This window comes from Theobroma cacao, chromosome 6, assembly GCF_053813885.1.
Source record: "Theobroma cacao isolate CCN51 chromosome 6, ASM5381388v1, whole genome shotgun sequence".
Taxonomy (NCBI): Eukaryota; Viridiplantae; Streptophyta; class Magnoliopsida; order Malvales; family Malvaceae; genus Theobroma; species Theobroma cacao.
The window spans coordinates 1,766,632-1,782,430 of record NC_142644.1 but is presented as its reverse complement, the minus strand read 5'-3'; the positions used below and the strand labels follow the sequence as shown (position 1 = coordinate 1,782,430).

Below are 15,799 nucleotides of genomic sequence, written 5' to 3'. Positions count from 1 at the left end.
ATTGTGCTTGAAGACTGGGATTAGGAGTACATCGACTCCTAGAACTGTAAGTGGACAATTTATCATCTTAAATATTTAGAGTTATTATACTTGTTTGATGCTTTTATTGAATGGTGAGCTTAAATTACAAAATATTATGTTTTCCAATTAAAATATTTTTTTAATAAAAATGAGATTTATATTGGTTTTGAAATCAAATATTGTTTTGGGAAAATTGAGTATGTGGACACTGTGTTGAAATTTATGATTTTATATGTTATTGAAATTGGGGCTTATGACACTATGGTAGCATGATGGCTAAATTTTTGGGGTTGGCATGAAATATATGAACAATTTTGGATTGGTCTCGGTAGACTGGATTAAATTTTATTCGCCATATTATGCTACTAAAAATTTTATGGGTCTGGTGGTATATTAAATGGTCACTACAGTGGTGGGGGTTTTCGTGGACTACCTAAGAGAGGAGCACGGTAACTCAATTATATATTTACCTCCGAGGGGAGATGTTGGGTGAAGTATCTCCCGAGGTATGATTTGAGTGCACCTCACGTTCGGACCACCACGTGAGAGTGAGACTCAGCCAACGCCAAGGAATGGCTGTGTGTTAGATGTGAAAACATGTTTATGGGTATGGGTCATTGAACAGCTTTGGCGATCTCAGTGGGATACCTTGACGAAGGTACCCACGAGAATGATTCTGACAGGGGCCAAGTTTTAAGAAATTCATAAGCCGAGAATTTTGATGAAAATAAATTGTTTGGTATAGATTGAATCGAAATTTGTGTTATGAATATTATTGAGATATAACGTTTTTATATTGTCTCCATCTACTCGGCTTTAGATGCTTTTGATGGTAATTGTTTACTCACTGGGATTATGTAATCATAATCTCACCCCTCTTTCTATCCATTTTTCAGGCTCAGGACAGTTTGTTGATAGTTGATTAAGACGAGAATTAATCTCGAAGTTGCATCCTAGAAAGTAAGGATTCGTAGCCCTACATCTTCTTAGTCAGTTGGGGGCCCACGTGTCACTGTAAAAGTAATTTTATTCTTCAGTTATTTGATTTAAAGTATGTATGAATATATTTAGCTTTTACACCATATTTTTGGCGAGTTTCGATATTTTTGAAGAAAAATGACGAAAATGCCCCTGTGAGCCAGAAAGTAATATTTTATTGTTTTGATTTGGAAATGACTTATAATTTCTTGAAATGTGAGATTTAGTAACTGTCGCTCACCGGGGAGATGCGAAAGCTGATGCTAAGCCTTGCCAGGTTTCGATCGGCATTCGGGATAATGAGTGCCTATCGAAACGTCGCGGCGGTTGTCACGGGCTCGATAGGAGTTCCGGGTCGTGACATATATTGATTTGATACAAATGTTTAAATTTTTTGTATCATGTATTGTGGATAAGTGGTGAGCTATCTGATACGGGTAAAAGACTACACCCGAGGACCGAGAATAGGAGTATATCTACTCCTATTACAGTGAGTAAACTTACTATCGTCTTAATTATCTAGAGTAGATTTATTTAATTGTGTGATTTTATGGAAAAATGATTTAATTGGAAAATTATTGTATTTTATGAGAAAATGAGATTTTATAAAATAATTTTATAAAATTTTTAAAAATTTAATAATGATTTCAAAAATAGAGTAATTGGAGACCTATACTATGATTGTGTTGTTTATCCATGATTTTACATTAAATGGCTTATGATAAATTTGGGTATGACTGGTTATTTTTATGATTTAAAAAATATGTGAACTACTTTGATTTGCCTTGAATGTGTTAAGTGAGCCATGTCATACTATTATGATTTTATTGGTTGGTGGATTATAAAGTGGGCACTGCAATGACGGGGGTTCCGTGGGCCAGCCTAATTAGAGGGGCACGGTTCCCAATTATTGAGCTTACCTCGATTAGAGAGGCACGTAGAATAACTCCCGAGGTAGGATTTGAGTACACTTCATACTGACCACCACGTGAAACTGGGACTCAGCCAACACCAAGGAACGACTGTGTTGTCAGAGGTGAAATGTGTTTGAGTGTGTGACAATAAACAGCCTTGGCGATCTCGGTAAGATGCCTTCACGGGTATCCCCGAGAATGGATTTTTGGCAACGGCCAAGTTTTTGAAAAGTACATAAGCCATGTTGAGTAATTGGATGAAATCCAATTATTTATATGGGTTGGGATGAATTATTTTAATTACCTCATATTACTCGGTTTTAAATTATTTTGATGATGTCTGTCTACTCACTGGGATTTTATAATCTTACCCCTTCTTCCTATACATTTTTCAGGCTCAGAATAGGCAGTAGACTGTCAATTGCATCAAGAAGTAAATTTCGGAGTTGCATCTTAGAAAGCAATGTTATAAACTTAAACCTTCTCAGTTATTTGGGAGCCCACGTGTCATTGTAATTTAAATTGCATACTCCAGTTTTTTATATTACAATGTGTATAAATTTATTTTGTTTTTATGTGCAGAAAATTAATTTTTGATGTTTCAAAAAAATATATATATATTATTTTACATTAAAATAGATTATTTTAATTAATATTTTTATTTTATTTTATTATTTAAAAAAAAGAAAAGAAAAAAAAAGAGAGAGGAATGGAAAAACTGGTTCAAAAGCCTTGCGAGGTCTCAAAAGGCATTATGGGAAAGAATGTCTGTCGAGGCTTCGCGGCGGTTGTCACGGGCTCGATGAGAGTTTCGAGTCGTGACAATTCGATTGGCATCAGAGTAAAGGGAAAGATAACCCTATTCTTGGGAACTCTCGCATATGATCTATGGCGAAGTATGACTCTCAGCCCAGGAGCTTGGAAGAGGAGGGAAGGGACTGCTCTCGGTGCGTCCCGGAGTGAAGTGTACCTCTTGTCGAGAGCTCTGATAGGTACCATTATACCCTGAGGGGTTGAGTCGAATTCGATGTGATATCAGAGCATGGTTTAAAGATCAAAAATTTTGGTTTTAAAGCTTTGGATTTTAAAATTTTTAGTTTTAAAGTTGTTTTAAGAAATCCACACTGATACTGTGTGTCCCCGAGTTAAATTAAGTCAAATAGAATGCATGAGTCTGCATATAGAGACCTATTTGTTCGCAGGGTGTATAAGAGATTAAATGATTTTCGTTTGATTTCATATAGGTTTTGAAGTGTGTTGGATTACACTTAACATGTCTAAGAGGAACGGTGATTCTGATATTTCACAGAGTATTAGTGAGGGACCAACAGATTTTACTGCTGAAAGCCGATGGTGTTTTGAACTTAATAATCCAAAAGGAGTATAAAAATCTTTTAGTATGACAAAGGTAGATTAGTAATATAAGTATTGAGGATGAATAATTATCTTAGTGGCAAGATTGATTGTTTTAAATAAGTATTGAAGGTTGAAATAGGAAGCCATTAATGGTTCCAGCAATTATTAGATTTAATAATGATTAAACCTTGCAGTACTATGAATTGATCACTAGTTAACGGGGTTAAGTCAAAGATTATAAATTTGAGTATGGAGGGAATTAGAAGGTGATACCGTAAAATTTTAAGATGAGGAATATAATCGGTTACGATTATGAGAATAGTGGGATACTATCAATAATGAATCATTAAGCGTGTGATGAAGTTGTGATCTATTGAACCATATGGGAAGACTGTCCTAAGGTGGGACATAGAACATGAGGATTTTTGGAGATGCTTATAGAGGGAGATATAAATTGTAAAGTATGTTTTCCCCCACAAGTTTTAATTTATTTGAGAAATTATCATGGTAAAGATATGTGAATATTGGTAATGAAATATGCCCTAAGGGATGACGGTGGCATATCACATAGATAATATAGATATGTTGGGGTTAGTATCCCGATCATGCATCTGTGATAGAAAATTTACTTTGCTAATTGTGGTATGGACTCAAAAAGGAGCCAAGCCGTTGAGAATGACTAAGGTAGTAACTCCAAAAGTAAAAGATTTGTTTTAATTAAGTAGATTCCAACGGCTACATTGAAATAAATTACCTTGTGGAGTATTAAGATCAATAATGTATTGATCAAAGTCAAATCTTAAGAAATAAAGAGGACGAGAGATTAATGAGAAGGGACATCAATGTTGAGAAGGGACATCAATGTTAAGTAACGAATTTGTGAATAAAGGATTACGACAGTGGCATAGAAAATGAGTACTATAAAGGATTACTATGAGGATTTATAATTCTTGTATTAACTCAATTGAATGAAAAGTGATTAAATGAAGCAACTCTTGTGGTAAACAGCGGAATAGTGGAGTTGACGTAGAGTCTTGTTTATAGTCAGTGACTGCAACACCGATTATAGACAGGAGGCTACGTAGACTCTTTATCTTGAAAAATCACTTAGTATAATCCTAAATGACATAAATACTCATGATCGAGAGGATTATTGCTGATCAAATTCTAAAGGGTAATAATAGATATAAGTGAAGTATTCAGGTTGAGTTGGAAATAAATACAAGGAGCAAATCAAGATTCCCTATAAAGGAAATAACAAGAGAAGTTAAGCATTGAATAAAAAGATAATACCCCACCTTTTCTTTGAGTTGATAAGTGAAATTTTGAGGACAAAATTTTATTTTAAGGGGGGTAATGTTGTCAAACCCTGCTTTGTAAAATAATTACAATGTCATTCACATGCTCGATAGAATGTTTGTATATTTAGGAAGTTCGAGAAATCGTTAAAAGATGATATTGCCCCTAATGGTACCATTAAGTCGATTAAGCCTTGAACTAGTTCAAATAGGAATTTTAAGGTAAAATTAAGAGTTTCACAGTTCAGGGATGACTCAAAATGGTAATTCGGAGTTCGAGGATCAATTCGGAGTCAAATCAAAATTTTCACTATCTAGGGGCAAAATCATAATTTTTCCACCCACGGACAAAATTTGAGATTTTGAGAGAATTTAGATCACATTTGATAAATTAGAGAATGGTATGAGTATAAGGGATGAAAAATATGTCTATGGGCAATTTTTCAGTTTTTGGGGTAAAAACGTAATTTTTCACTTTACGGGGGCAAAAGTGTAATTTTTAAAAATTTGCTCCACCAAAACTTTGAAAAAGTCTAGAAATTTCATGGAAGACATAGATAAGTGAAGAGGATTGAGTGATAGAAAAAGAAAGTAAAAAAGATGGCTAGAAAAAAATAAAATAATAAAATATTTAAAAGGAAAATAAAATAATAATATTTTATTAAGCCTATTAAAAGGCTTGAAAATTCCAGAATTCTTCATTGGGAGGGTCAGCCAAAACCAGCAGGAGAGAGAGAGAAATAAGAACAAACCCTAGAGTGAGAAAATTTAAAGAAAAAGTGTGATTTTTCAAGGAATCAAGTGTTTAAAGGTATGATTTTTCAAGCTTAGCTTAAGATTTATCATTTCCATGCATTTCTCCTTATTTTTCATGGTTAAATTATGTGTTTTGATGATGGATTCAAATCTGATCATATGGGTTTAGAGAGAGAAAGTTGTTAGATTAATTTGATTTTGAACTATGTTAGTATTTAGTGTTAGTTTAGCATGTTTATGAGTAAAACAACAAGAAAGATATTCATTTTCTCCATGAATTTCTCTAGGCCGAATCTAGCCAATGGTGTGTGAGGATGAGGTTGACTTTATTTTAAAAGAATTAGATGGAAAAATGATGAATTATGAGGTTGGAAATTAAATGGGAATTTTTAGTGTAAAAAAATTAAAATTTTTACCCACTAAGGGTAAAAGCGTAATTTGTGGTCCGAACTGATAAATTGGACCACATTCACAGTCATTGAGGTATTGTGGATATAATTGGATAATTGAAATTGAAATGGATGGAATTGGAGTTGAGTTGGAGATTTTAGAAATTTACACCGTGTATAGGCGAGTTAGGTCGGACACTGTGATTAAGCGATTATCCAAACATTTCACACCCTATCTAGTGCCTACGCATGGATAAGAGCCTGAAATAATATATATTGATTTGACACAAATTATTGAATTTTTTGTGTCATGTATTGTGGATAGATGGTGAGCTATCTGATACGGGTAAAAGACTACACCCGAGAACCGAGAATAGGAGTATATCTATTCCTATTACAGTGAGTAAACTTACTATCATCTTAATTATCTATAGTAGATTTATTTAATTGTGTGATTTTATGAAAAAATGGTTTAATTGGAAAATTATTGTGTTTTATGGGAAAATGAGATTTTATAAAATAATTTTATAAAATTTTTAAAAATTGAATAATGATTTCAAAAATAGAGTAATTGGAGACCTATACTATGATTGTGTTGTTTATCCATGATTTTACATTAAATGGCTTATGATAAATGTGTGTATGACTGGTTATTTTTATGATTTAAAAAATATGTGAACTGCTTTGATTTGCCTTGAATGTGTTAAGTGAGCCATGTCATACCATTGTGATTTTATTGGTTGGTGGATTATAAAGTGAGCACTGCAGTGACGGGGGTTCCGTGGGCCAGCCTAATTAGAGGGGCACGGTTCCCAATTATTGAGCTTACCTCGATTGGAGAGGCGCGTAGAATAACTCCTGAGGTAGGATTTGAGTACACTTCACGTTGGCCACCACGTGAAATTGGGACTCAGCCAATGCCGAGGAACGGCTGTGTTGTCAGAGGTGAAATGTGTTCGTGTGTGTGACAATAAACAGCCTTGGCGGTCTCGGTAAGATGCCTTCACGGGGTATCCTCGAGAATGGATTTTTGGCAATGGCCAAGTTTTTGAAAAGTACATAAGCCATGTTGAGTAATTGGATGAAATTTAATTATTTATATGGGTTGGGATGAATTATTTTAATTGTCTCTTATTGCTCGGCTTTAGATTATTTTAATGATGTCTGTCTACTCATTGGGATTTTATAATCTCACCCCTTCTTCCTATACATTTTTTAGGCTCAGAATAGGCAGTAGACTATCAATTGCATCGAGAAGTAAATTTCGGAGTTGCATCCTAGAAAGCAAGGTTATAGACTTAAACCTTCTCAGTTATTTGGGAGCCCACGTGTCATTGTAATTTAAATTGCATACTCCAGTTTTCTATATTACAGTATGTATAAATTTATTTTGTTTTTATGTGTAGAAAATTAATTTTTGATGTTTCAAATATATATATATATATATATTGTTTTACATTAAAATAGATTATTTTAATTAATATTTTTATTTTTTTTATTCAAAAAAAAAAGAAAGAGAGAGGAATGGAAAAACTGGTACAAAAGCCTTGTGAGGTCTCGAAAGGCATTCAGGGAAAGAATGTCTGTCGAGGCTTCGCGGCGGTTGTCACGGGCTCGATGAGAGTTCCGGGTCGTGACACAATGTGTATAAAAAGAAAGCGCCAAAATTTAAAAAGGGCGGATGGTGCAATGAAAAGTGACAAATGCATATGATTCATATAGCATAGTTTAGTTGGAATGGTTCTAAAGAAAGAAAGAGGACTACGTACATGTATATAATTAAAGTCATATACATCCTATTGAAAGGGCTCTAATAGGAAGATACTTAGATCGTTAGTCCATGGAACTAATAAAAGGTTTTGAACATTGTTAATGTAACAATGGAGACATACAAGCAAAACTTGGGTCTCATTGGATCTAGATATAGTAATATGACATGATGCAATGCATGGACATCACGAAGATAGATAAAAGTAATTAACCACATTGAAGGGCACAAGCGAGTCTACATATAGACACGATTGCTAGATGGATTGAATCCACATTCGATGAGGTAGCAATTGGCTTTGTGCTAATGGGAGATGTTGGGATAAGTTCTATAGCCAATTGAGATTGATTGAGGCTTGATTCCAATCATGCAATAGTATCATTCATGTTGAATGATTAGAGGTTTTTCTTCATCAATAAGACATTAATTGTCACGACCCGGAACTCTCCATCGGGCCCATGACAACCGCCGCGAAGTCTCGACAAACATTCTTGACCCCGAATGCCTATCAAAACCTCGCAAGGCTCTCGTATCAGCTTTCGCACTTTTCCGGTGAGCAATAGTTATCAAATATTGTAATTTGAAGGATTACGAGTCATTTCCAAATCAGAACATAATATATTGTTTTTTGGCTCACAAGGGCATTTTTGTCATTTTTCATCGAAAATCTCAAAACTTGCAAAAATGTAGTAAGTAAGTAGAAAATATATATTTAGTGATTTAAAACAAATTAAGTATCTAAAACGTTCATTTGAAGTGAAAATCTGACCATTTGAATATAATAAAAATATTCAATAAAATAAACTATTTTCTTGTAAAATAATTTTTATAAAGCTATCGGTAAATAATTCTTATAGCGTAAAAGTTAATTATATTCGTATATACTACAAAGCAAATAACCAAAGCATAAAATTACTTTTATAGCAACACGTGGGCTCACATTTAACCAAAATGCATCGGAAGCTAAAAACCTCCAGCTTTTGTCGATTCAAGTCCAAATGAAGGTCCTTGTCAAAGTCAGTTAACTATGGAATTCTCCAAGCCTGAAATGTGAGGAAAGAAGGGTTGTGAGATTATAAAATCTCAATGAGCAAACATACACCATTTAAACTATCTAAAGGCGAGTAAATGGAGACGAATTAAAATATTCTTTTTCAATATATGTTTCATAACATGAATATTCAGTTTACTCAATTAATCAACATGGCTTATATATCTCACAAAACTTGGCTCCTGTCAAAATCATTCCTCGAGATGCCTTGGCCTAGGCATATGACCGAGACCACTAAGGCTGTTAAATGTCTTTACATCCGAAATTCTAGCCATGCCTTGATGTTGGCTGAGTCTCACTCTCACGCAGTGGTCCACGTAAAGTGCACTTAAATCTTTACCTCCAGAGATACCCTCCACACGGCTCTCCGATCGAGGTAAGGTATATCTGATTCTGTGCCCCTTCTCTTAGGCTAGTCCACAGAACCTCCACTTCAGGGATTATGGATTATGTTATCTACCACCTGATTTATAAAATCTTTATCTGCATGACATGGTAATTTATCGCAATCTAGCCTCTCAAGGCTGAATACATAGTATATATAATTTTGATTCAAATATTGACTTTGCCATTCATGCTCACATATTGCTATAAGCCATATAATTTAAAACACAATTTATAACACAAGCAGACAGTTTTCAATTACTCTAATTTCAAAATCAGTATTCAATTTTTTAAAAAATTTATAAAATCATAATTTCTCCTAAAACATAGCAATTTCCCATTTAAACCCATTTTCTATAAAATCACACAATTGTATAAAACTACTCTAGATAATTAAGACGATAATAAGTTTACTCACAATTCTAAGAGTCGATGTACTCCTAATCTAAGTCTTCAAGTATAATCTCTGTACTTTTACCAGTGTAATTTGCTCACCACCTATCTATAACGTACATTACATAATTCAGCACATCAATGCTTGACCATTATAAAATCAATTCGGGCTCGATGTATATGCATCATATGATATGCAACTTATCCGACTACCGCTTAAATGCGGTGTTGACCTAATTCGGCCTATTACTCGATTAAATGACAATTGTGTCCGATTTGGCTCCAAATTGCTCCATTTCATTTCTAATATCTTAATTCACTAAATACAATTCAAATAACATTAATTTCAGCATCAAAACCCTCCCATTCTTCATGGAAAAATTCGGCCATTATAGTACACTAACACCGTGATTTTTCCTACTTAATTTTCTCACCATTATTCATCATTTTCTAAGTCATTTCTCTTGAAATAATAACAATCCATCACCTACACACATCAAGGAAGATTCGGCCATGAAGATTCATGGGGAAAATGGATTCTTTTCTTATTGTTTTGCTTCTAAATATGCTAAACTAACTAAAAACACTAACATATCTTAAAATCAATTCAATCCAACATCTTTCTCTCTCCATACCCATTTTGACCAGCCATGAATTAATCATGAAAACATGTTATTTAACCATGGAAAATGAGGAAAAATGCATGGGAAAGGTAGATCACAAGTCAAAATCAAGAAATTTTACCTTTTGTCACTTGTTTCCTTGAATTTTCACCAATTTTCTCTTGAATTTCTCCACCTAGGGTTTGTTCTTCCTTGGTTTCTCTTCTCTTCTGGTTTGGCTGACCACAATGGAAGAAATGGGCTGATTTTTAAGTTAAATAATAATATATTCTAAGCTTGACACATGGTATGTTTTCATTGGTCCAAATTTTAAATATATGACTTTTAATTCTTAAATTCTCAACCACACATTTCTCATGTTTATCCATTTCCATGATGAATAAAATCCCTTTGTCTTGACAAGTGTCGGGGGTGAAAATTTATCGATTTGCCCCTGAGATGGTAAAATTACCATTTCGCCCTTATACTTCAAATTATACCGGAATTAAAATTTTTCACTTCTAAATCTCAAATCATACTCCAATACTCAAATCATACTCCAATACTCAAATCATACTCTAATAAGTCAAATGGGGCCAAAAAAATCTTTTCTAAAATTCTCATTTTATCCCCAAGTGGCAAATGACCGTTTTGCCCTTAGATAGTGAAAATTTCAGTTTGACTCCAAATTGATCCTCGAACTCCGAATTACCATTTTGAGTCATCCTTAGACTGTGAAACTCTTAATTTCACTTTAAAATTCCTATTTGAATTAGTTCGAGGCTTAATCGACTTACTTGTACTTCTAAGCACAATACCGACTTTTAAATATTCTTTCGGGGCTGTTCAAATATACAATCACTCTATCAGTCTCATGTGTAACATGGTAGATAATTTAGGGCTAGGCTTAACATTAATTATAATGAGCTATAAGTCTAATTGGATGAAGTCCATGAGATTAATATGCTTTGCAAGGAAACTGTAATGGGTTACAGTTATGAGATTCCTATGCATCAAAGCATAATTTCAAAATATTCCTGGTCAATGTATCATTGAGACTGGACATCAATGATGCTTAGAGATTGGTATATTCTATGTTTTTTACTTTGGAAGTAAGCAATCGATCTCATAAATTGAAGTATAGAGATATTTGAAATTAAAATATAGGTGCTTGCCTAGGAGAGCAAGTTCACTGAACAGACCCGCCATGAGAAGTGCATTTGGTAATACACTCTGGTATCTATGCAACACTTCTCATGTATCAATTGTGTAAATACTCCCTAGACTTGAGACACAAGTTTATCTTATGTGTGGAGTGCTATACTTTGATTTCATTCCTATGACTTAAACTAGATTCATATTAACTTATGGAGTAATGTGGCAAAGATCTGCTCAAACTTGAAAGTCATGCCTAGACCCAACCTAGATCAACCTCTGAAAGTCAACGGCCTGAACCCAAGCTGATAGAACTTCAAAGTCACCTAGATAAACCCAAAACCCAAAATAACCTGAACCTGAATGTCCAACCTGGAACTGACCCAACCCAGAGTTGCACCTCCTAAATCGTAATCGAGCTTCATGCCTCTGGATGGCATCATTCTGATGTCGCTGCATTTCCCTTCTAAATCGAAATCCAACGCCTTGTCAAAGCATGCACCTAACAGTTAATGAAACAAGCATCCTGTGTCTTTAATGGCCACTGAAACAGGCCCTACTTGTAATTTAGTGTTTTTCTTTGATTAGTCGGATCTATAACGTAACCAAGTAGTACTGTTTCTCAATATTTTGAAATATCTCTTTAGCATGATGTTCTTGGCTTTGGGGCAGTTGAATTAAGTGTGTTCTCTCCATTTTGAATTGCCTTTCATCTGAAGGTTTAAATTGGTTTCAAATATTTTAATGTACATGAGTCTTAGTGATGCAAATTTGCATAGTTTATTCTTTCACGCATACTTTTATGAGTTGTTTGAAGTTTTCGCTTCTTGTCTCTTTTTGGAAGTACATGATTACTCAACACATGTTCACATACCTTTTTCTCTGTGCCTATTATAACAGGCTAAGCAGCACCTTGCGTTGCTCTGATTGGGGGAGATCGGGACGAGGAAAGATTTGTTTTGAGTCCTTCCAATCTCCTTTTCAAGAGATAAAGTCTGCTGCTTCTTATGCTCTTGGCAATATAGCTGTTGGCAATCTGTCCAAGTGTTTACCTTTCATCTTGGACCAGATTGATAATCAGCAGAAGAAACAGTATCTGTTGCTTCATTCTCTCAAGGAGGTATGTTCCCTTGAAGTGGTGGTTAAACCTAACTGGACATTTTGTCTGATGCAGCATCTTTATTTTTAATTTATATTATCATGCAGGTTATAGTCAGGCAATCTGTAGATAAAGCTGAGTTTCAGGATTCAAGTGTTGAGAAGATTCTCAAACTACTCTTTAACCACTGTGAAAGTGAGGAAGAGGGGGTCCGTAACGTAGTGGCGGAGTGCCTTGGTAAAATTGCACTTATTGAACCAGTAAAACTCATTCCTGCACTTACGGTATCTCCATAGTAGAAATCCAATGGTGCTTTGTACTTCTGCAGAGCTTGTGACATTTGGATGGAACTTAATAGGGCATCTTTGTTGTCTTCATTTTGAATTCTTTACAGGTAAGAACAACCAGTCCAGCTGCATTTACTACGGCAACAGTTGTCATTGCTGTAAAATATTCTATTGTGGAGCAGCTAGAGAAGATAGATGAGATTATATACCCTGAGATTGCTTCATTCCTTATGCTTATCAAGGATCAGGACCGAGTAAGTGGCCTTTCACTGCTGATGACACCCAAAGAAAAAAGGATGCTGTTATGTTGTTGTTGATGGGTTTCTAAGCCTTATTCTTGCTTACATGATATCATTGATGCAGCATGTTAGGCGTGCAGCTGTGTTGGCTTTAAGTACTTTTGCTCACAATAAGCCTAACTTAATCAAGGGACTTCTTCCGGAATTATTGCCGCTTCTCCATGATCAAACAATTGTTAAGGTAACTAAAAGATTTGCATTGTGCTGAGTGTGGTGATGATTCACTGTTAATTTGGTTGCTTATATGGTAATTTAGCATAGTCAACTTTGTGGTCAACGTAGTTGTCCACATATTAGCACTATAGATGAGCTTTCTGAGGAGTCATTATTCTTATTATTGTTGACAGTAATAACATATTTTTTTAAACTTTAATTGCCAATACACTTTATATGAATATGATTTAGGACTTACCTATGTTGGACTGTAGTTGAAACAGATATATGGTTCTGCTGGCAGGCAAGCCATGATTTTCTCAATGTACTAGCAGTTTTTTTTATTATTATTACTTTAGGGGGTGTTTGGTGATGGTAACTTTCTGGTTTCTTGTGATTCTTTTGGTTTGCTTTTGTGAATCCTATCAAAAGTTGTTTTTGCATTCATTTTGTTAACTTCAGGCTTCTGTTTACCCCAGTTCTCTACCATGATATTTCTGTTCTGATGTAGCTTATAGTGACATATGGTTTCATTCGTTAATTTTGTTTGTTTGTATTTGGTTTTGATGTTTGTTCTTTTATACTTGTCCTAACTTGTCCTCCCTGTTTCTCTGTTGTCACTAGTAGGTATGTGGCATTTTTCTAATTTCATTTTAATTTCTGGCTTGGTGTAGCAAGAATTGATAAGAACTGTTGACCTTGGTCCTTTCAAGCACATTGTGGATGATGCGCTTGGGCTGAGAAAAGCAGCTTTTGAATGTGCAGACACATTGCTGGACAGTTGCCTTGATCAAGTGAGCCCCTCATCTTTAATTGTTCCATACCTCAAATCTGGACCTGATGGTGAGTATGCTCCCCCAGTATATTGTGGTTACAAACATTCTTGTATTCAGTCATTATTTTGAATTATGTATAATAATTAGATGATTTATTATACCCATTAGAGTGTTTTTTTCTTAAAAAAAAATTGGGGACATTGTGTTATTCTGGGTTGTGCCTGAAACCAAAATATAGTGTTAAAAGTAAATGAAATTATTATATATCTTAAAATATTCTCTCAGCTAAAATTTTTTAATTTTACTCTGACTTGTATTAGACAATTGAGTTTTGATTTTTGAACTCTAGTCTTTTTCACATTCATATACATATATATAATGGCTGTACCTGGCAGGGGGAGAGTTTCTTTTTAATATGTCCCAATGATGCTGGTTTATATGATCAGCTAGAAGCATAACCAGGCAGAATGACGATTATTGGAAGATATTAATTCCGTGGTTATATGCAACTCTTTTGTTTGTAATGTGGATAAATATCTTCTGGAGCTTAATGATATTTTTGTTATTTTGCAGCGGGGAGATTGCAGCTTAAAGTTCAAGAACCTGATGAGTGAAATTTCAAAATTCCCAACGCTATGGGACAAGTACTACTCCATCAGGAATGAGTGAGAGATGTGTAGAGTAGGTTTGGATTATCTCAAGAGGGGAATTGTTGTTGTTGTGATAGCTGCAAGCCTGCAGGAATAGAGGAGCTCAAATGGTAATGGGGGCTAAAATTGCAAGTGGTAAGGTTTATTGACCCTTTAGTGGTTATATGAAAATGAAAAGTGGTTGAAAATCTTTAAATTTTAATTGGAGAAAAAACTCAATACTGAAGAGATATTTATTGGATATGGGTTTTCATTCATGTATAGGTTCAAGTGCATTGTCTGGCTCTCATTCTCTCACTTTTTTTAAAGTTATTATTAAGTGAAATGAAAGAGATACATGCACCCATTTTAAATTTTCACAAATATTATTAAACATGCATACATGAATTTTGTTACTATACTTAGTGTTACAAAATCATAATAGGATGTTTTAGGTAATTTTGTGTTGGATTATATTATTATGGATTTTGATAGAAATGATAAACACACACTTACGTGGAGAATTCGATTCTATACATATACCATTGCTACGGAGTTGAAATAATTGAAGTAGCAAAACACGTGCAAGCTGTTCAACGAGTTAGATCAGTGGGGCTCTTTAGGTAACATAAACACGGCAACAATTATAACCGCGAAAAAATTCAAAGCTCAACTGTCTGCCAGAGCACGTGAAATCTCACACACCTCCCTCATCAACTCCAAAATAATGAAGCAATTACTCTTGCCTACCAACCCCATCGTTGGCTTCACGCAGCATGTGTATTACCCTCCAAAGATTAATAAATTTCTAAAGACATCCAATTTGTACCATGTACTTCTTAAATCTTCATGACACTTTTGAAGGATTATTTAGTCAAGACACTGCCTTCTTTAAATAACTTTCAACTTATAGAACAAAAGTCAAGAAAATGTTACCATCCCAACAAAAAGATTGCGCATTTTCTACGGTGGCTTTGGCTACATTAGTGCTGATGTTAATTTTTTAATAATAAAATTAAATATAATTAAAGAGAAAAATTATATTAAAATAATTTTTAAATTTAAAAAATTAAATTATTTTAATTTTAAGTATAGAGATTAAATTAAATAAAATGCATGAATATAGAACTTGATAGACATTTTGACTGTTATTAAATTGATGTATCAAAATATTATTTTTTAATATCAAATATGAAATATCGAATTTTATCATAATATACGATAAAAAATTTAAAAGCAGTTTGCACGATCTTTCTTGGTCCAACTTATTCATCTTCCATCACTTAAAAATCCACGATAAAGATGAGGATAAGTAGAAAAAGATGCACTCCAATTGACTTGTAAGTAACTTCACGTCAAAAAAACGTACTAAATTAACACTAAACACTAACACAGTTCAAAATGAAATTAATCTAATAACTTTCTCTCTCTAAACCCATATGATCAGATTTGAATCCATCATCAAAACACATAATTTAACCATGAAAAATA

The 15,799-nt window shown here is 34.1% G+C and overlaps 1 protein-coding gene across 1 annotated transcript; it reads left to right on the top strand.

The window, feature by feature from the left end:
• The first annotated feature begins 11,867 nt into the window (after nt 1-11,867).
• On the top strand, nt 11,868-14,531 carry LOC18595219 (cullin-associated NEDD8-dissociated protein 1-like). Its single transcript, XM_018122744.2, has 6 exons — nt 11,868-12,185; nt 12,272-12,448; nt 12,559-12,705; nt 12,815-12,931; nt 13,578-13,746; nt 14,253-14,531. Exons 1-6 carry the CDS (start codon nt 11,868-11,870, stop codon nt 14,291-14,293), a joined length of 969 nt encoding a protein of 322 aa, XP_017978233.2. The 3' UTR covers nt 14,294-14,531.
• Nucleotides 14,532-15,799: the final 1,268 nt, after the last annotated feature.